The sequence below is a fragment of the Pezoporus wallicus genome, unplaced genomic scaffold, assembly GCF_028554395.1.
Source record: "Pezoporus wallicus isolate ANWC-B61680 ecotype Strahan unplaced genomic scaffold, APGP_CSIRO_Pwel_v1 contig_3489, whole genome shotgun sequence".
Taxonomy (NCBI): Eukaryota; Metazoa; Chordata; class Aves; order Psittaciformes; family Psittacidae; genus Pezoporus; species Pezoporus wallicus.
In genome coordinates this window covers 1,325,578-1,346,779 of record NW_026635093.1, presented here as the reverse complement: position 1 = coordinate 1,346,779, position 21,202 = coordinate 1,325,578, and the positions used below count along the sequence as shown (strand labels likewise).

General features: G+C 39.2%; 1 protein-coding gene across 2 annotated transcripts in view; it reads left to right on the top strand.

Moving 5' to 3' along the window:
* Positions 1-21,202, top strand: part of AGL (amylo-alpha-1, 6-glucosidase, 4-alpha-glucanotransferase) — a 36,419-nt gene that overhangs the window by 6,588 nt on the left and 8,629 nt on the right. Inside the window, exons 6-26 of one of the 2 annotated variants that reach the window (XM_057402167.1) lie at positions 2,219-2,400; positions 2,630-2,741; positions 3,047-3,167; positions 3,347-3,449; positions 3,541-3,638; positions 4,171-4,310; positions 7,146-7,333; positions 8,838-8,961; positions 9,533-9,696; positions 10,170-10,271; positions 10,590-10,742; positions 10,823-10,973; positions 12,320-12,444; positions 12,549-12,661; positions 12,786-12,920; positions 13,422-13,552; positions 14,552-14,688; positions 16,220-16,353; positions 17,475-17,650; positions 19,403-19,505; positions 20,706-20,931. In XM_057402167.1, the coding sequence (XP_057258150.1) occupies positions 2,219-2,400; positions 2,630-2,741; positions 3,047-3,167; positions 3,347-3,449; positions 3,541-3,638; positions 4,171-4,310; positions 7,146-7,333; positions 8,838-8,961; positions 9,533-9,696; positions 10,170-10,271; positions 10,590-10,742; positions 10,823-10,973; positions 12,320-12,444; positions 12,549-12,661; positions 12,786-12,920; positions 13,422-13,552; positions 14,552-14,688; positions 16,220-16,353; positions 17,475-17,650; positions 19,403-19,505; positions 20,706-20,931 (2,918 nt within the window). Of the gene's footprint in view, positions 1-2,218; positions 2,401-2,629; positions 2,742-3,046; positions 3,168-3,346; positions 3,450-3,540; positions 3,639-4,170; positions 4,311-7,145; positions 7,334-8,356; positions 8,481-8,837; positions 8,962-9,532; positions 9,697-10,169; positions 10,272-10,589; positions 10,743-10,822; positions 10,974-12,319; positions 12,445-12,548; positions 12,662-12,785; positions 12,921-13,421; positions 13,553-14,551; positions 14,689-16,219; positions 16,354-17,474; positions 17,651-19,402; positions 19,506-20,705; positions 20,932-21,202 lie in introns of both variants that reach the window. The other variant, XM_057402176.1, reaches the window with a different exon arrangement.

Below are 21,202 nucleotides of genomic sequence, written 5' to 3'. Positions count from 1 at the left end.
GTCAGGCAGCTCACTCTCAGCATTAAGCAGTTAAGGTGCTTGGTTTTCACACTGGAGTGGAGGCCAGGCTGTGTGCACAGTGGAAATCAGTGGGAGTCAGGCTTTGATGGCAATGTGTCTTTTAGGCTCTAGTGAAAGCCAGCATCTGTGGCCTGGCTTGAAAATGAAAGTCAGTGCATGTACTAATGTTAAATATAGATGCGCCTTTTGGCATGTTACCCTGAGTAGCATAGATAAACTTGCAAACCATGGCTGGTTAACTGGGTAGATGTATCCTTTTAGGGCTGCCATTTCCTTTGAGGAGTTCAAACACCCTCACATAAGAAGTACTGTGTTTGCTGGCATTTAATTTTCACCAGGAGACGCAAAATGGAATGTCGCTTGGTTGTTCTTCTGAGCTTTCAGTGGCTATAATGAATCACATGAAGTAATAAAAATGGACAAAAATAAATCATATCTTGCTTTATCTTTCAGAAGAGGCTACTACTGTATAATTGGACTTTAACACTTGGGCAAATCTTACTTTAAGCACTTGAATAATCATATCAAACACTTTTTTTCTCAGCTTTATGAAGGGAAGGAAAAAATGTCACCTAGGGCAATGAGCAAACTTAGTTTATACAACAATGTCCTTTGAAAAATATGAAATACAGTCCTTTAAAAAATGTGGAATTATTTTCTTAAATAAGAATGCAACAGCCTGTAACAACCTGAGCTCGTTGTTGCTTTATGCAACTTTAAAATAAGTAAGGTATTTTTAGTTGTAGGTGGCATTTGAGCCAGGATGATCTTAATTTCCACCAATGGTTTGACCTTATAAGTATGGAATTCTGCCATGCTCCATAGTGGTCTTGGAGACATAATGTAAGAGTGTGCTCAGAAGAGCTGGTTGTACTGTAGACTGAGAAAGGATTCTCTTTTCTTTCCCTTTAACATTTTTGTTTGAACTTCTTTGAAATAAGCAAATTTGGGGTTTAGGTACTCATTGTTTGCTACAATTTTGACACATTAATGGCTCTTCATGTTTGCAATATAATTTTTCCCTTGTGTGAAGTAGTACTTCTGTTTTTTCCTGCTTTTCTAATGCAGTGGACTAGTAAGATGTGTTCTATGAGAAGTGATTATCAACAAAATAATTGTAAACCCTGAGTAAAAATTGTATTTGTTCCTATGCATTCTGTGCTTTTCACATTTATTTTTCCAATTGCAGATATTCATCCAAAGGCATTTATAAAAATTATTTTCAGCTGAACAGTGTTTAGGACACTTCCAAAAATGGAAATAAATGAACTCCTGTTTTTTTTTTTTCTTCCATGTCATACTTTCAAAATCAAATTCATCTCTGCCATACATGTATTTACTCATGCTGCTACAGGCACACTACTGTCTATTAGAATCATAGAATCAACCAGGTTGGAAAAGTCCTTTAAGAACCTCAAGTCCAACCCTTCCACCACTAAACAATGTCAAATATTACACCCATTTTCTAGCGAAGGCTCATTTCCTTCTCTGATTTAATTCTTAATGTCCAGTGCATCTTCTGGTGCTTGTCAATACCTACAAGGGTTGTTTAGAAGATAGAACAGTCAAGTGGCATGTTTGAGCTGAACTAGTGTTCCCTTTGTGTGCACTCATCTTCCTGTGTAAGGCTCGATGGCATCGCTGCCCACTAGTCTGCTACTTCCTATGTACACAACAGGCTCACAGCTAAGCCTTTCTAAAAAGCTCATTTAACTACATTTTTCATTCACTTTTTGGGCAGTGTGTGTAGCAGTCTTGCTCTCTGGCTGCGAGTGTAACATCTGATAGGGTTAAGAATATTAAAACCCAAAAAACTTGAGTAATCTTAAATCTTGGTTTGGGATGTATGTTTAGCTTTTAATACACAGAGAACATTTCATGGCCATTGTTTGACGTATTTCCTGCAACAAAAATGTGATTTTGTTTTTTTAGTGTTTTAGAGTTGTTGGTACTATTGCATGTTTTTATGTAATTATCAAGGTTTCTCTGTGGCCTCTGCAACTGTATTTGTTGCAAAACAACTGCTAGCAGTAATGCACACCTGCATAAGACATGGAAAACTTTAGCTGAAACATGAGCTAACTATACATGCCATAGTACCTTAACTTCTTGGTGTTAGGATGTTTACACAAAACAACAAAGTGTTCAGTGTGTGTACTTACTTTGTTTTCTTTCTCCCCTCCCTTTCTGGAATAAGCCACTAACAGTGAATGGCTCAGGATGCATCCAGAATGTGGCTATAACCTTGTAAATTCTCCTCACCTGAAGCCAGCTTGGGTCTTGGATAGAGCTCTGTGGCACTTAACCTGTATGGTGGCTGATGGAAAGTATACTGCTAAAGGGGTTCCTCCCTTGATTGAAAATGATCATCACCTGAATGTAAGTGACTGATAACCAAGTATAAGCTAATGAACACTATAAATAGCTGAATAAACCTGTAATATTTCCAAGATTGTGGAAATGCATTAAAAATGGCGCATGCTTTACAGTTATATTTAATGAAATAACTCTTTACTCCTTTTTCCTGAACCATTCACATGAGCAGTTAGCTTTTCTTAATTCTATCAGTTATCAACATTATTAACTAACGTGATTTTTATTCTTATAGTGTATCCGTAAAATAATATGGGAAGATGTGTATCCAAAAATTAAACTATGGGAATTTTTCCAAGTGGATGTTAACAAAGCTGTGCAGCAATTTAAAACCCTTCTAACTCAAGGTAAAGTAAGAGTATGTTGCTGAAGCATGTGGGTTATGTATTTATAGTACAAGAAACTTACAGGTAAACTTAACAGTAAGCTGGAGAACAGACTAATACCAGTTTTTGCTCCGTGAGCAATCTGTCACGCAGATTTAAGCAGACAAAAATGCTCTGAGGGCTAGTGAAGCCTTTGAACACTTTGTACCCCTTCAAAGCCTTTATCTACCTGCATCTTGCTTATACTAGAAAAAGGGAAGTTGTGCCTCTTAAATTCCTGTTTCTATGTTATGGTGAATGCTCTTTTTTTTTTATCCTGTTCTCAGGCAAAATGAGCACTAAATCTGATCCAAATCAACATCTTCAAGTAGTTCAGGACCCTGATTATAGGCGGTTTGGCTGTACTGTAGATATGAATATAGCCTTGGCAACATTCATACCACACAGGTATTGTATTATTGATTACAAGTTAAAATCACAAATGAAGTTAAATTTGTAAAACCAAATAAATGGAACTATTTTCAGAAATGGGAAAAAAGACTTTTTAAGTTTCTTATAGTTATGCATAGTGCATGTTTTAAAAATAAACTATTCAAATTGCTCTCTGCTTTCAATGTCCTGAGAAGCAATGGACCAGCTGCAATAGAAGAGTGTTGTAACTGGTTTCGCAAGAGACTTGAGGAATTGAATGCTGAACAGCAGAGACAAACTCATCACCATCAAGAGCAGGTCTTATAATTACTTGTGTTGTAATGCTGAATTGTTTTAAATTGCAAAGAAATATAGGAGTTTCAATAATGCCTAATTTAATCACTTCTAGGCTGTCAATTGTCTTGTGGGCACTGTGGTTTATGAACGACTGGCTGGTGGTGGTCCTAAGCTGGGTCCTATCACTAGAAAATATCCTTTAGTTACCAGGTACATATCTATTTATTTTTTCTTAATTATCAGAATCTTCCAGGAAAAGTGACTTCAAAGTTTGTTAAAAGTATACATTTATACCTACAAGTGTAGTTTTGTTTCCCCATGGAAAAATGCTTCCTAATGAATTGATTGTCTTTTTTAAGCCACAGTGGTAACTTACGTGACCAGGGCATGAAACAATACTTAGCACGATGAAGTCATATGTAGTGGAAACGGCTCTTATAGGTGGAAGAGGGGTGAAGTGGGAAAGCTTACACCTGTCAGGTTTGATGTACTTGACACCATTCATGTATCTGAAGCGCTAGGGCTTTAGTTGTGTGCTACCAGCTGACACCAAGATAGTGGCAGCACCTGTCTTTTCTCCTTCAGGGCATGCTACCAAACAGGAAGCTCTCCACTTATAGTCTAGTCTGTATCTGGTTTATCTAGCCACTTCATAGCAGATATTTTAATTTCAAAACCACCAAGTTTCAGTTTAGGTTACTTTATGTAGTTGGCTTGTTTTAATTGCCTGTCTATTCCGTAGGTATTTCACTTATCCATTCAAAGAGCTTACAGTGGAGGAAGAAGAAACTATGATACATCAACCAGATAAAGCTTGTTATTTCATGGCACATAATGGCTGGGTTATGGGAGATGATCCTCTTAGAAACTTTGCAGAACCAGGTTTGTAAACAAACTTTGAATGATCTTATAAACCTTTTGATATTCTAACCAAAGCAGAAAGGGTTTTATTTAATGTACCTTTTTTTTCCAGGTGTATTCCTGTGAAGCTGCAGAATAGCAGACAGTTTACAGCAGTTTATTTCCCTTTCAGCATACAGATCAACTATAAGAACTGGGATTTGAGGTGCAGTTTTGCAAGATTTGAGAGGGAAATAACCAGCTTTCTGCCACTGAAATGGGGATATCCTGCCTCCCTGCTTTTGTCATTGTCTTTTCTGCTTACTTTGTACTTTGTTCCAACACCACTGCTTGTTTGCATTTCCATAAGACAATGGCAGCGGCGGAAAGCTAATGCAATAGAAAGGTGGATAGTGTTTTACTGCATTAGTGAGCAAAAAGTGGATACTTGAAAAGGCCACTTAGTGGCAGTCAAGAGATGACTCAGTTCATCCAAATTAAGAATGCAGATTACTTGTGAAAGGAAGACAGGGTATGAAATAACCATGCACTAAAGTAGTGCATTCTAACTCCTTTGGGACAGCACTGATACCAATAAAAGCAAGATTGGCAACTCTAGTTTTCAGAGTAGACATTCACTTCATAAACTGAATCAAACAAAGGTCAGTTTAATTCTAATCTAAGAGTTACAGTCTGCTTTAGAAGCTAATCTAATTGATATTCCAGAGTGCTCTGGAGTTTGAAAATGCCTCACTTTTGCAAAGTAATCTACAGCCCTTTCACTAGTTTTTATTTACTGTTTCATTTTTGTTTGTTTGTTTTTTTTAAACCTGCTTCACAAGGATGAAAATGTATGTGTCAAGGGTGGGTTTTGTTCAGTTGCCTTTCAGCTAATTGCCCTTTCTTCTGGCAGACTTTCCTTCAGTCTCTGGCTTTAGTTGGCATACATAATGTCTATTACTGAGTTTTCTCTTTTGGAATCATAGAAACACAGACTGGTTTGGGTTGGAAGGATCTTACAGCTCATCCAGCTCCAACCCCCTGCCATGGGCAGGGACACCTCACGCTAGAGCAGCTTGCTCCAAGCCCCTGTGTCCAACTTGGCCTTGAACACTGCCAGGGATGGAGCAGCCACAGCTTCTCTGGGCACCCTGTGACAGTGCCTCAGCACCCTCACAGGGAAGAGCTTCTGCCTTAGATCCAGCCTGAACTTCCCCTGTTTCAGTTTGAGCCCATCACCCCTTGTCCTATCACTACAGTCCCTGATGAAGAGTCCCTCTCCAGCATCCTTGTAGCCCCCTTCAAACACTGGAAGCTGCTCTGAGGTCTCCATGCAGCTTCTCTTCTCCAGGCTGAACAGCCCCAGTATTCACAGCCTATCTTTTTGTACAGGAGGTGCTCCAGCCCCTGATAATCCTCTTAATTCATCTACAGCTTTTTGAGTGCTTTATACTTGTGTTGTATCTTTGGTTTGCGACACATGTTACTGAACCTGAGAATACATTGTGAAAATATGATACATAAGGGCACAAATATAGGACTTGCAAAACTATTGTGGCTAGTTCTGTAAATGGCCCTTACAAAAAGAATGGTGTTCATCCAAAGGAAGCGTTTTTCTGTCCATGTGGCTGTGTTGCCATTAGTGAAGATAAAAGGTCGGCTGTGCTTCAATGAATGCTTTTGGAAGTTCAGGTGAGTTACAGTCCCTGCGCTTTACTTACTAGTTTCATACTCTTGTGCATCTTTCATTGTATAGGCCCAATCAGTAAGGTGTCCATAATGTGAGCTTAGGAAATCAGTGTGGCTGAAAAACCATGTTTGCTAACCCAGGATTACTTTTCAGCAAGTTTCCTGATCTAATTCAAGCTTCAACGACTAAAATAACTTGTGGTGCATCAGTATAGCAGGGCTGGGAAAGCAGAAAGCAATGGAGTAGCTATGTCCTACTCATCCTGAGTGGTGCTGACCCTGCTTGTGCTTTGATCAGGTTTAGATAAGATGAATATAAATAGACCTTCAGAAGACTGATGGCTCAAATACAATTGTATTTCTCTTATGTGGGTCTGTATATTGACATTTCCATGTTTGTCCTGGATATTACATGTTGCAAACAGTGTGGGGTGTTGGTGTTTGGTTTTTAAGTGGTATATTGCTGCACTGTCAAATAAGTGATTTATATAGGCCAGAAATCATTTGGTTTAGATCTGACTGATTATTTAAGTCTTTGTCACAGTTAAATCTCCATAAGTGCATTCTGTGCAGTAAGTACATTACAGATGAACTCGGATTTAAAGATTTTTTGTTACTGATTGTATCAAAAAGAAGGCAAAAAATTAGTATGTGAAAGTAGGTGAGATGAAGGGTAACTATTTTCATACATACAAAAGCTATTTAGGAACTTTGTCTATTTAAGTGCCCTACAGGCCTAAGTACTTTGGAAATTTGCCTTACAGCATCGGTCTGCTGGTAACAGAAATGGAATTTGAAGCTGTGGCTGTGGCAGTTTGTATATGGTAACACAGAGATATGCTTTTCTATTTGGCTGGTATAAACAACCCCAACTACTGATTCCCTTCATTTTTTTGCTGCCTTTTTCTTCTTTTTTTTCCTCTCAAGAACCGTTTTTATACTGCTTAGAAGAATTAAAAGGATTTTTATTTCAATTTGAAGAATTAATATCACTATAGAAGTTATCTGTTCCCTTGGAGTACTCTGAAATTGTGTGTCAGTGTCGACTACGTAGATTTTGAGTTGATAACAGTTATTAGAATCTTTATTCTTCATCACAGTGTTCTAGGAAATGAAATATCACATTCTGGTTTTGGTACATGTTCTGTACTATACATATACGCTATAATGAATTTATTTCCCTTGCAGGCTCAAATGTTTACTTGAGAAGAGAGCTCATTTGCTGGGGAGACAGTGTGAAGCTGCGTTATGGTAATAAACCTGAAGACTGCCCCTATCTGTGGGCTCACATGAAAAAATACACTGAAATCACTGCCAAGTATTTCCATGGTGTTCGTCTTGACAACTGTCACTCAACACCCATTCATGTAGCTGAGGTATGTAAAATTAGGCATGTTTGTTGTAAAGCAGGTTCTGCCTTTGAACTCAGTCCTGCTCCACTGCTGTGGAATTTGCAGGATCTACAGAGCAGAGTTCAGGTGTGAATGAATCTTCCTCATAGCATAAGAAAGGTTTCTTGACTGGTGATGTTAGGTGTGGTTTCAGCTCCTTTAAGCAGGTCACAGAGGGGTATAGCTATTGTGTCTTTCACCTCTCTGCTTTAGCTGAAATACTACACATGCAGATGGACCTGGCTAAACTTTCCCTCACATATCTACAGACTAAGTGCAGTGACTGCCAAGGTGCAGTATGTCAGTTTTATCTGGGGTCATTGCCAAGACATGGTTCAAAGTCTTGGTGTGTCTTTGTCATACATATTTTTGCTATTGCTGAATTAATCAGGAAGAGGTTTACTTCCCAGAATTGAAAAGTTGGGAAAGAACACCTGCAACAAGTTGTCTGGCAGGCTTATTGTTACAATTAGTGCTTCTTGTTTACTATGGTGCTGACTCCATCCAGACATTGTACTTCCCTAGGAAATGAGCTTTAAGTAGAGTTTGAGTAGTACAGCTTGTCAGTGCATAGCCTTAGCTTGGTTACAGAGCTTACCCACATCTGTGAAGAGCTCTCTAAAACGAGTTGAGTTGTGCACACAGGAGCTCTTAAATGCAACCATTTCCAAACTTCTGCCATTCTTTCATTTATTGTTACTGGGTTTGGAATGGTAACTTTGAAGTCTAGAACTGAAGTCTTTACAGGTATCGCTTTTATCCAACCTTTGTTTTTCCATTTTGAGCTAAGTTTTGTTTCAAACCAAAGTTGTAATTAGCTTTAACTCTTTAAAAGAATTTCCTAGAATCGATTGTAAAATACAAATGTGCTTTTATCCATCTTAACTGCTAGGAATTTCTTTAATGAACAGCATATATGAGTTACTTAAGTTTGGTTACTGTTTGTGTTCATGATTGCATATATACAGCTGACAATGCCTTGCATTAAAAATGTATTACGATCTATAGGAGATGCTAGCGACAGCCAGATCAGTCAGACCTAATCTTTATGTGGTAGCTGAACTCTTCACGGGCAGTGAGTACATTGACAATATTTTTGTCAACCGCCTGGGAATTACCAGCCTGATCAGAGGTACAATAAGCAGATGGAAATGATGTAGGATTGTCATGTATGGTTTGGGGTTTTTAATGTGAAACTAACATTGGTATGCCTTTTTTTTTCCTTAAATATCCATGTTCTTTGCTTGTGCAATTACCTCTTCTTCATTTTCTATTTAACTTGCCTGTGTTTTATGCTACTTCTTGATTTTTGCTTATGTTTGTGTGTCCTCTTCTGTGTAAGAACTTTTTTGTTCCTTAATTTTGCTGGTTTATCTTTGCTGCATGGCATTTTCCTATTGTCCACTCCCTGCCTAGCTTTGAAACTTGTCCTTTTTTTGTATCTACCTTTCCCCCCTTTCTGTGGCTTTTTTGGCTGTGCTTTTTGCAGTACATGCTGGACACAGCTAGGAAATTGCGAGCCAATTTGTATGTAGTGGCTGAGCTGTTCACTGGAAATGAGGAGCTGGACAATATCTTTGTGAATAGGCTGGGCATTACCTCCTTAATAAGAGGTAGGCTTGCTCTGTGTGTACTGTGTTCCCAACAAGAGATGATAGATGACATACATGCTTGTTCCAAGGAAAGGTTGCTTCTGCATTATGCACTATGAATTTCATACTCTGTGCAGCTAGAAGTACATTTTTTTGTATTGTGACTTCCTTGATACTTCAGCAGAAAATACAGTACTAGCTGTAAAAGAAGACATCCTGTATCAGTTTACAGGTGGTTAAATATTTCCCTCTTATTCTAGTGAGGGAAGAGGTTGTAGTGCAGTTCTGCTGTGCAGGTGCTGCATTGTGTCTGACTTCTGTCACATCAGTTTCTGTGAGGAACAGTTTGAGATCTTTTTTTTCTCCCTTTTCCCCCTTAGCTTTCTCTACCTTAATCTATGACACTGACTAGCTCAACAACTCCTGGGTTGCACATTCATACTGGAGCATATAGTTGTATGCAATTTTTGTGTTTTTTTAATGATAGAACACACCAAAGTAACAACTGTGAAGTGCTGCATTAACATCTTTCTGCATGTTTTACTCCATGGTAGTTACTCTTATGCAAATGTCTACCTGTTTTGTTCTTTAGAGGCAATGACTGCTTATAATAGCCATGAAGAAGGAAGGTTAGTTTATCGTTTTGGAGGTGAACCCGTTGGCTCTTTTGTTCAGCCGCATTTGAGGCCTTTGATGCCGGCTATTGCTCATGCACTCTTTATGGATATTACCCATGATAATGAATGTCCAATTCAGGTGAGCACCTAAACGAAACCCCAGAGTTTATATTGAATGTTTTCTGATTTGCTGTGCCTGAGCCATGAGAAGGCTTGGTACAAGCTGAATGTTTTCCCTGAGCAATATTGAGTGAAAATGTGTTTCAGTTCTTCAGGTTGTGGTGCAGAGAATAGAATTTTAGCACAACTCCCTCTGGTGCTCAGGATTTTTTCTTTTAAGGGAAAAAGCGTATAAAGCTGCTTCATGAGCTGGTTTGATTTTTTTCATTTCAGCCACTGTTTCTGCTTCTTAGCCTGTTCTCCTAAGCCACTCTACAGGAGAGAATGAGAGTGTGGTGGGAACTGGATGCTTATTTTCATGGGTTTCTCTCAAGTTGCTTTTGTTAATGCATTTGTAGTTACTTTTACTCCTCTTTTAAACTGAGAATATCTTCTGCATGCTGAATTGGGAGGGATGAATTATGTCTTTGTTCCACTGTGTTTTTAATGTAGCATCGATCCGCATATGATGCCCTTCCCAGCGCAATGATTGTTTCCATGGCATGCTGTGCTACAGGAAGCACCAAAGGCTATGATGAACTAGTACCACACCAGGTAAGTGTCTGCAGTTGAGCTCTTCAGTTCTTTTTAGATATGTAAGCTTTGTTCTTCTCCTAGGACATACTTTTATGCTGTTTATTTGAAATTTCAAGCAGTTAACTGGCTGGCGTTACTTTGGATTATCTGATTTCATATGAAATTTGAATTGATTATATAGAATCAGCCAGGTTGAAAAAGACCTTTGAGATCATAAAGTCCAGCTGTTAAGCCAGCACTGCCAAGCCTACCACTAAAGCATGTCACCCCCAGTTGTTTGTTTGTTTTGTTTTTCCAGAGTAGCTGATATTTGCTTAAATCTTAATTTCTCTGCAGATCTCTGTGGTATCTGAAGAGAGGTTTTATGCAAAATGGAATCCAGCAGCACACCTGGCTTCTGGTGAAGTTAACTTCCAAACGGGAATTCTAGCAGGAAGGCTGGCCATTAACAGGCTGCATCAGGAGCTGGGGGCTAAAGGCTTTAATCAGGCAAGAAGTGAGAGTACCACTGTGATTTCTCTATATTCCTGTTGTGAGTGAGCACAGTTGCAATGGTCTGTCTTTTCTAGGTGTATGTAGATCAAGTTGATGAAGACATAGTGGCAGTGACAAGGCATTGCCCTAACACACACCAGTCTGTTGTGGCTGTAAGTCGAACTGCCTTCAGGGATCCTAAAACTTCATTCTACAGTAAAGAAGTACCTGAAATGTGTATCCCAGGTAATCAGATTTCTTTTCAAGAGATGGCAGGCATACAAAAAATTCAAGTTATTCTCATTCCATCCTTTTTATACCGATTTCATGTGTTTCAGATTGAGAATTTTCAGTATATAACACTCTTTTTATATGTACCAACATGCATCCACCAGAAGTGGTTAAATAAACCATAAGAAGCTTACCTTGCTTAGGGTTTTCAAAGGCATGTTGAGTCTGCTTTCTCTTAGAAGCTCCCCATGAGGGTGTGCTTTTGTTTGCTGTCTTGTTTGTGAGCTGGTAAGAAATAACAGCAAGAAAGTTAGTTGTACAGAGCTGGGGCAGGGATTGCTATTAAGTGCTATACTGTGAAGGCTAAAATACCATATTTGTAAGTCATTGATGTTTAGCTTCCTTGTGTATGACTATTTTTGTAGTTTTAAAATACATATTAAGAAACAACTTTGTAGTGCATAAGTTAATATAGAGATAATATTAATATTATGTATGTATTACCTCCATATGCAAGTATTTACTATACTTAATAGCAGGAAATTATAACAACTTCTATACACTACCTCAACACACTTCTGAAGCGAAGCTTTCCAAACTGGCTTTTTAAGTATATTCAGTTCTTTGTGTGCATGTGCCTGTTTTAGTCACATTACATGTTAAGACATTTACAAGCAGCTGCAAGACCTGTATACCTTAGTTTGTAGTTTACTGAAAGGATAGAGAAAATTGGATCATTTGAATAATAATGGTAGCTGTTACACTTTGAAGATAAAAATAGGATCCCAGACTGGTTTGGGTTGGAAAGAATCTTAAAGCCCATCCAGTTCCAACCCCTGCCATGGCCAGGCACACCTCATACTAAAGCAGCTTGCTCCAAGCCCCTGTGTCCAACCTGGCCTTGGACACTGCCAGGGATGGGGCAGCCACAGCTTCTCTGGGCACCCTGTGCCAGTGCCTCAGCACCCTCACAGGGAAGAACTTCTGCCTTAGATCCATCCATCTGTAGCTGCAGTTTGGAAACCATTCTTATGGTTTCTCCTATAAGGTAATAGAGACTAACAGATCAGGAGAAGTCAGTTTGTAATTCACTAATTGGTGGCTGATTTTATGGTTCAGTTATGAAATAGCAAAACTTTTAAATACAGTGCAACAGTGAGTGTGTAGTGAGTGTTTATAGGATATTTAAAACACTTCCTCACATCTGCTTGTTCTTTAGCTGTATAACAGACTTGTATTTTCAATATTTGAGGGTTTCATTCGGAGTATTTGGGTATTTAGTTTTAGGTTTTGCTTCATGTTTTCAAAAGAACCCCTTTTCAAGTATCTTAACAGCTACAATATGATTTAACTTTTCTTAGGAAAAATAGAAGAAGTAGTACTTGAGGCTCGGACTATTGAGAGAAGTGCCAGTCCTTACAAAAAAGATGAGCGTTTTGTAAATGGATTGCCTAATTTCACAGTGGAACTCAGAGAGCACATCCAGGTAGCCTCCTTCCCCTATGTTCTCGTGTAATACTTTGTCATTTGTGTTATTTTACCTTAGAAAAAACATTGAATTTCAGTTGCAAATGTGTTCTCTTTTCAAAGATCAAGGACAGTAAAATCATAAAGCAAGCAGGAACTGCCATAAAAGGGCCGAATGAATTTGTTCAAGAAATAGAGTTTGAAAAACTGACGCCAGGAAGTGTAATAGTGTTCAGGTATGTTGTTATAGCTGGGCAACAGCTGTGTTAGCAAACAGAATGATGGGCTGCTTTGCTTTGAGACTGGGGAATAGTTATTTGAAGTGCTCCATTTCTCCAAGTTATGCACTTGTTTTTACAGAGTTAGTCTTGACCCAAAGGCACAAGAGGCTGTTGGTGTACTCCGCAATCACTTGATCCAGTTCAGCCCTCACTTTAAATCTGGAAGTCTTCCTGATGATCATTCAGCACCCATATTAAATACGTTGTTCTCCTCGTGAGTATGCTTTCAGTTTCTAAAGTAGAACCGAGAGAACTACACTTGGGAGCAAAGAATGCTCTGCAAACTCAGTGAGGATTTTGTTGTTGTTGCTTCTGAGGGTAGATTTGGATTGTCAGAAGGCAACAAAAACTCTGAGAGATTCTTTTTGTGTATAATACAAGCAAGTTTAATACTTCAGAACTTCAAAACTTCCTGAGCTCTTTTGTTCATGTTCTGTATAATTGCTGCTTAAAGTGGACATGCTACATGGAGTACTTGTCAGCGTTGGGGTTTGACTGTTCAGGGTTTGTACTTAATACTGTGTTTCTAAATAAATAGTGAAGCAACAGAGCAGAGCATCTCAAAATTTAGGCTCTTAATTTACAGGATGAAGTGGTGAGTTATTTTGATTGAAGTCTGAAGCTAGCATTGTTTATGAAATCCTCTTCTGTCTTTCCCTACTGATGCTGCTCTTTGGGTTTAGAATTGTTTTTGTTTTCTCCACTGTTTTTAAAGTATTGCATCTAAACTGACTTTGGCTGACCTAAATCAAGTGCTGTATAGATGTGAGGCAGAAGAGCGAGAAGATGGTGGAGGCTGCTATAATATACCAAACTGGTCATCACTGAAGTATGCAGGCCTCCAAGGTAATAGTTTCAGCTTTCTTTTTTCTGTCAAGTTAAAAAAAACATCGCATACAGCTGCCCAGTATAGGTCATACCTTAATGCTGGTTTATGACTAGTGCCATTGTTTGAGTAAAGAACATAAGTGAGGGTTTTTTTCTGCTTGACCATGCTGCTAATCAGAGTTGTACCCAGAAAAATCATATACTAAACCAAAGCTCCTCTCTCTTGATACTCTGGGCTGCAAAATGAAGTTTCAATATGTGTTTTAACCCCAATGCCATTGCTTTTACAATAAAACCAAAATACATATATCTGCAGTGAAAAGTCACATTAATGAAACTCAGCATTACTAAATTCTGAGCACTGTTGACCACTTCTCAAATGTATTAATTGCATCGTGCTAGTTATTCCACAACTTTCGTAACTCTGTATGATGTATGCTGTGGAAACAGCTATTGAGTTGTAGTCTACCTCATTGTGCAGACCAAGAGAATGCAGTTAAATTCGCAGAGAATCACAGAATCACCTGGTTTGGAAAAGCCCTTTAAGCTCATCCAGTCCAACCATTCCCAGTACTGCCAAGGCCACCCCTAACCCATGGCACTGAGGGCCTCGTCTCCACGGTGTGTGAACACTTGCAGGGACGGTGACTCCAGCACTGCCCTGGGCAGCCTCTTCCAATGCCTGAGCACCCTGTGGGGAAGGAATTGTTCCTCAGCTCCATCTAAACCTGCCCTGGTGCAGCTTGAGGCCATTTCCTCCTGTCCCATCCTTTGTTCCTTGGCAGCAGAGCCCAGCCCCTCCTGGCTCCATCCTCCTGTCAGGCAGTTGTAGGGAACGATAAGGTTCCCCCTGAGCTTTCTCTGCTCCAGACTGAACTCCCCACGTTCTTCAGCCGTTCCCCATCACACTTGTGCTCCAGACCATCTGTTGCGCTGTGTACCTTTTCTTCCTGAATTGTACTTGCTATTTGTGATAACAGCGTGTCTTTTAATACAGAGTTGGGTTTGTATCTTCAGGGTTAATGTCCGTGATGGCAGACATTAGACCAAAGAATGATTTAGGTCATCCATTTTGTGACAATTTAAGATCTGGTGACTGGATGATTGATTATGTCAGTAATCGCCTGATTTCACGTGCAGCAGCCTGTGCAGAAGTGAGTAAAAATACTTACTTGGTGACCTTGGGGTTTTAAATGACTAGTTTATTTCCTTTTCAGTTGCTGCTCTGTTCTGAACTTCAGTCTGTCTGTAACACCTTTTGTCTAGGCAAGTTCTAGTAGGACTTCCAGGACACCATTTTTCTTCCCTCTCTTCAATCCTGTTTAAGAATAGACTGCAAAAGGAAAGTGAAAACTGCCTAGGGCATGGAGGGATGAATAGCTGTGGTGGAAAGGCTTGCAGGGTCCTTCCCTGTTTATTACTTTTCCTCACATAAAAATGAAGTAACTGTTATTTCTTTAAGTACTTTCAAAAGAGGGCCTGAACACCAGGTGTACATTATTATGATAGAGTTACTGTAAGATGGCACAGTCAATCACTGAGAAGACAGGGATTGCTGAGATTCAGGTTACCTGTATGCAGTCCTTTTCTTTCTTTGTCATATTTGATTTTCCTGCATGGCAATTGCTGTAGTTCACAAGATGAACTGATTTGAGTAACTTCCATAATGAATATAATAATAAAGGCTTTAGCATTCTTACTTCATTTTATTCCTGAAGTCAAGTGTAAGAAAGCAGAAGAATGGATAAAGCAGCTGATGTACTGAAGTGAATGTTGAGTTCGACTTCACAGACAGAGCTTTTATAGAAAGGAAGTTGCTCTGATACTTGCCAAATTTACTGCTCCTCAAAGACTATTGCTTGTTTGTTCCTGTGTAGTTTTTGAGTTCTTTTGTAGTGTCTTACTCTGTTTTGCAGAAAATATAAAGTACCTATAGCGATAGGTACTTTCCCTTCCTAATTTCCAGGTTACAAGCACAATGTCATCATGTAATACATTGACACTTACTTTCTTCATCTGCAAGGTTTGAATCTCAAGTAACTTCCTAGTAGGTTGTCAAAATGCTTTTTTAACAGGAGAAATACTTCCTATGTGTTGAATGCTTTACAGTGACACAGAGGAGGTGAAGCTCCAGAATCTCGAGCCCTAGGCCCAGATCTGCAGTAATTTTTCACTAGTGGCTGTAAATAATTCAGCCTTCTGGTAATTTTTCTATCACTGTCTCAAGCTTCATCTCTTCAACCTTGTCTTTATAAGCAATGAGGAACCCTTCCCATGGGTTGCAGTGATGCTTTCCAAGTGCAGCTTTCCTTTGCTTCTCAGTTTTGATAACTTCTTCGTGATATTTGGAGTTTTTCCTACCAGACTAGCAAAATATAAACTCTTTCTATAGTTGGTGGTTTTGCCCATTTATGACATAATAAATATAGCACAGATTTTTCCCAACTGCTTTAGGAGCAGGAGGGTGCAGCAGTTCTACCACAAATATCTATCATGGACAGTTTTGAAAATGTGAATGGTTGCATGCTGATGGTGGTGTTAGTAACAGAAGAGAATCTCATTTTTGTGGTAGCCAAGCATAACTTGGGTGTAATAAATGTACACATACTTCAGCTAGCTGCATCCTGAAAGCACTGGTTTTGAACCCTAGTGTTATCAAGTTCTGATTCTCTTGTATTTTAATAGGTTGGTAAATGGTTGAAAGCCATGTTTGTCTACCTGAAGAGAATTCCACGTTACCTCATCCCATGTTACTTTGATGCCATATTAGTGGGTGCATACACAACGCTTCTGGATGTCGGATGGCGTCAGATGTCTAGGTATGCTGGGCAGATCAGAGCTGTAGAGGTACCTGCACATATTTGCACCTTTTCAGTTTTATCTGCTGGAGAATGTGATTTAAATCTCTTCATACTTGTCCAGTGTCAAAGGGTAAAATAGGTAATGAATATCAAATCTATCTTCTACCGGTGGTGGTTTGGAAGGCTGAGGTTTTGCATAGCTATGCAGGGCTTGAATCTATAATTCCTGTTGGTGGTGTGCAGCAGGAGGAGGAAGTCTTAAGCCAGCATTTCTTTGCCAAGCTTCAGAAACCTTTTTTTGCTGTAATTTTAGTACAACTGCAACGATTCCTGAAGTTCAGGGAAAGAAGAATATAACCAGATTGTCCTTGGGCTGTTGCTTTGTTCAGTGTTTCTAACACAGCTGAATAACCTTTGTTATCTGAGCACTTTTCTTACTTCTTCAGATAACTGTTTAGTCTTCAGCATCTGCTTCTCTTTTCTCCCTTGGAAAGGGAAGGGAGATGGATTTAATGGAGGCTTTATTCTAGCTATGAGCACTCTGAGCAAGTCAGGTTTGGGGTGTTTTAAATACAGATGTTAAAATGGGACTAGAATTTGGAGTGGCAGCGAACTCCTGTGCAAAGGGGTACATTCCATGAAAAAAGGTTTGGGCCTGGACTTGTCAGGAACACAGGCTGCATTAATTTGGACAGTGTTCACTGATCTATACATTTTTATGTATGATAATATATATTAATATGCGGTGATCTTTCTTTAAAAAAAAAACAACAGGTTTGACAGGAGCTCTTGTTCACGGTAAAATATCTTTCCTCATATTTTTCAGGTCTGAGGTCTCTATGAAGGCATCATGTAAACCAAGCTTTTGGTTTTGCCCTTTTCCCTAGAAATATTTGTCATCAATACTCCCACTGCCGTTGTTAAATTGAATTTTAAGACTAATATTGGGCATCCATTTTTGGGGGAAAAAATTGATTTACAAACTGAATCTTATGTACTGCAAAATAGAAATATTAACCCATTGTTAGTTTATTGTATTCATTATGCCTAATACTTACAGTAGTTATTGGTAAATGAAAAAGGATAGATTGATGTTGCTGAACATGAATTTATTTTAATTGAATTATGTTGCATTGCAGCTTTGTGCAGAATGGATCAACATTTGTGAAACACCTTTCCTTGGGTTCGATCCAGATGTGTGGCATAGGAAGATACTCCTGCCTGCCAGATCTGTCTCCTTCCTTGCGTGATGTTCCCTATAGGCTGAATGAGATTACGAATGTGAAAGAGCAGTGTTGTGTTTCCTTGGCAGCTGGTAAGTGAGGACAATGTTAAAAGTCTTCCAGAATAGTTCAGCTGTCCTTAGTAACTGTATTTAGAAGTGTCTCCATTGTGTTTGGGATCCATATGTCAGCAACCAGGAATAAAATGTAGGTATAAAACATAGGCAGCAGTTTTACTTGCCCTTCCCCTAGGTTTCAGGTTTAAAACTATGGGAGCTCTGTCTAGTGGTACTACTCTGAGAAACCCATTTTGTTACTGCTCTTGGGGAATGGGAGATGGAGCTTATAAACACTTTATTTAGTGGATATAGATAAAAATACCTTTCTTTATCATATATGGAGATCCGTAAGTATGTTCTCTCTTTCCAGGAGACTTGCTTGAGATAAATAGACTTGGTGTGATAGGCTTTAGTTTATCTTCCTTTAAACATGGATTTAAAAACTGAATTGTAATGAAGTACAAGAGTGAATTCATTTTTCACAAGTTCTCAGAGAAAAAGAGCCTTTAGCAGAGCAAAACGCCTGATCTGAAACTCTCCAAAAGGAAAGAGCATAAAAGCAGTCAGCAAATAGTGCTTATAGCTCCTAATGTTCAGCCAGCATCTTGCAGTCTTTAAACTGGGCACTTTCCTATGTCCAAAGTATTATCTCCTGTGTTTAGTGGCCTAGAATGAATTCAGTTTTGTTCTGAGCTGGCCCATTCCTTTTCTGCAACCACAGAAACTTTTCACATCCACAGAGTCTGTGGCATCTGTGTCAATGGGGTGTTTATTTCCTCCTTTCTGCAATCTGTCACAGAATTTTACTGCTTCTAGTTTCTGGGTTTTAGTTACATTCCATCTAACTGCTTTAGTGTTACCTAGCAGGAAAGAGGCACAGTGTTCCCTTAAACTGGTCATGAAGATTAATTACACCAAAGGGTTTGAGTTTACGTATTCCCTTCACATACTCAGTGGTAGTTGTGTCTCAGATTTTAAACTTGTACATGGATTCATTCTCAAGTGTTCTTGTCATGTACCATAAAATCCACAAGTGTGGAGGCAGAATTTGAGTGTTAGCAAATACTTTGGACAGGTAGGTGAGGGAAGTTGAAACGTTGTTCTGTCAAGCATGCACCAGCGGCTGCTGGTTTAAGACTTCACCAAGGGGAATTTTTTGTCCAGTAAGTTAAATTTTCAGGTTAATAAATGGAAGTAAACACAAGGATGGACCCTCCTGAACCGTACTTATTAAGCTGTATCAGTCAGAATCATGAGTTAGGTATTAGAAGTCTGCAATAAGATGTAGTACTAGAAGCTGCTGGAAAAGAGAAGGAGGATTCCTTTTATACTGGCTGAGAACAGTTTTGGCCTGAACAAATGCATAGCGCTTCAGCCTTGTCCCCTTTGTACTACTGAGATGGATGGCCCTCCTGCAGTAACCCTGCTGACAAAGCAGTGTAAATCCTCACATAGCTCTGGCTTTTTGGTTGTTAGTTTTCTTTCTGCTCCTGTAATTAAAAGGGTGGCACTTGGTTAAGTTACAAAGTGACTTAATTAAAATGGGACTCTTACTGAGGTGAGAATTTCTGTTGCATGATCTCGAAATTCTAGCAGATGTTCTAAAATGAGGTTTTATTTAATTCTATCAAGAACTTGGCTGGGGAGATTGTTTCAATACCTTCATCTAGAAAAATCATGATAAACGTGAATATATTCTTACTTGTGATTATTTTATGTGTACGTGTGTGCATGGAGATTTCTGCTCTATCAACAAATGAGACAAACAATGACCTTTCTGTTTAGGTTTACCTCACTTTTCCTCTGGAATTTTTCGCTCCTGGGGAAGGGATACCTTTATTGCACTGAGAGGTCTAATGCTGGTTACTGGGCGCTATCTAGAAGCAAGGTAGGAGACTGGCTTAGATTCAGTTCTTCCTGGTTTTGCAGTTAGTTAGGAAAAAGGCATGGTCTCAAAGTCAGATGACACACAGGAGTTAGAAGCAGTTGATGTGCAGTATAAAACTGTAATGGCCCTGGATGGATTTGGGAGCACTCCCAAAGTGAAATTCAATACTACTTAAATGACTTTCTCTTGCTTGCTTAGCACCATGAACCCAATGTTCTGTATAGATTAAGGTAGTTCTAATTCCTGTAACACTACTTCTTATCCTTAAACAAAGCCACTGTGTTTCGCATGTACCCGCATCATTGTTGCATTAATTTGATACTTTGTTAATATTTAATTTGGACAGAGATTGCCACATGATGCAGACATAAATATTGGCTTAAACTGATTGGTTTAAGTTGGTATTTGTTCATGCTGTTGTACATTTGGCACAGGCTGCCCACAGGAGTGGTAAATGCTCCATCCCTGGCAGTGTTCAGGGCCAGGTTGGACAGAGCCTTGGGCAACATGGTCTGGTGTGAGATGTCCCTGCCCATGGCCGGGGGTTGGAACTGGATGAGCTTTAAGGTCCTTTCCAACCCAAACCAGTCTGGGATTCTATGATAACTATTACCTTTCTCATGCAGTAAGATCTGCAGTCTACTAGTATGTTTATATTCCCTTCTAAAGCTGGATGGAATTCATGTTTTATTCAAGGTATGTGCAAGGGTTCTCAAATGAAACTCCTCATAACTTCAGTTGCCATCACCTCTTTGTATCTTAATAGGAAATTCCGATCTACTCCTGCCCTCCATCCCCCTTCCACCCCAGACCCCCATCAGAATGAATTCCAGGGTAAACAATGTCAATAAAATCCTTCCCTGTGACCTTGGTGGGATTTGGATATAGGTTCTATAGTGTTAGCTATGAAAAAGCAAACTAGCTTTGTCATATCAGCAGATGTTGTATGTTTTGCACAGACTGACTCGAATGCATGCATGTTGGGGAATTGATAGGGAATAGAGGTTTTATTATAGAAGAAGTAATGCCAAATGAAATAACTTGTAGCTTTCACCAGCAAACTTCTGGCATCTCTCTTTGAGATCCTGTGTGTCTCCTTGACCCACCTTGCTAAAAACTTGTATGCTTTGTACTTAGTGCTCAGTCCAGTAAGGGTCTTGAAAGTAACTTAGTCAAGACTGTGTTTTTGTTTTGTTCTAGAAACATCATTTTAGCATTTGGTGGGACTTTAAGACATGGTCTCATTCCCAATCTGCTTGGCCAGGGGACACATGCGAGGTACAACTGTCGAGATGCTGTATGGTGGTGGCTTCAGTGTATCCAGGACTACTGTACAATTGTGCCAAATGGATTAGACATTCTCAGGTGTCCTGTTTCTCGGATGTATCCAACAGATGACTCTTCTCCTCAGCGTGCGGGCACTGTGGTAAAGATCCCTTCTGATTTAAGTATTTCATTAGGAATGTATAGTTGTGTTAAATCTTGTGTTTATGGTGAAATTTTAATTCCATATTTTAGGCACTTCTTGCTTCACCTGCATCACGCGATTAGACAAGTGTGGGGAGTAGGATGGAGAGAAAAAATTCCATGAGCTTCTAAATTTGTTCTTTGCTTTTTGCCTTGGAATGTTAAAGTATTAAAATTTGTATGCAATGTATTGCCATTGACAAAGATGCTACTGAAAATAATAGATGGGG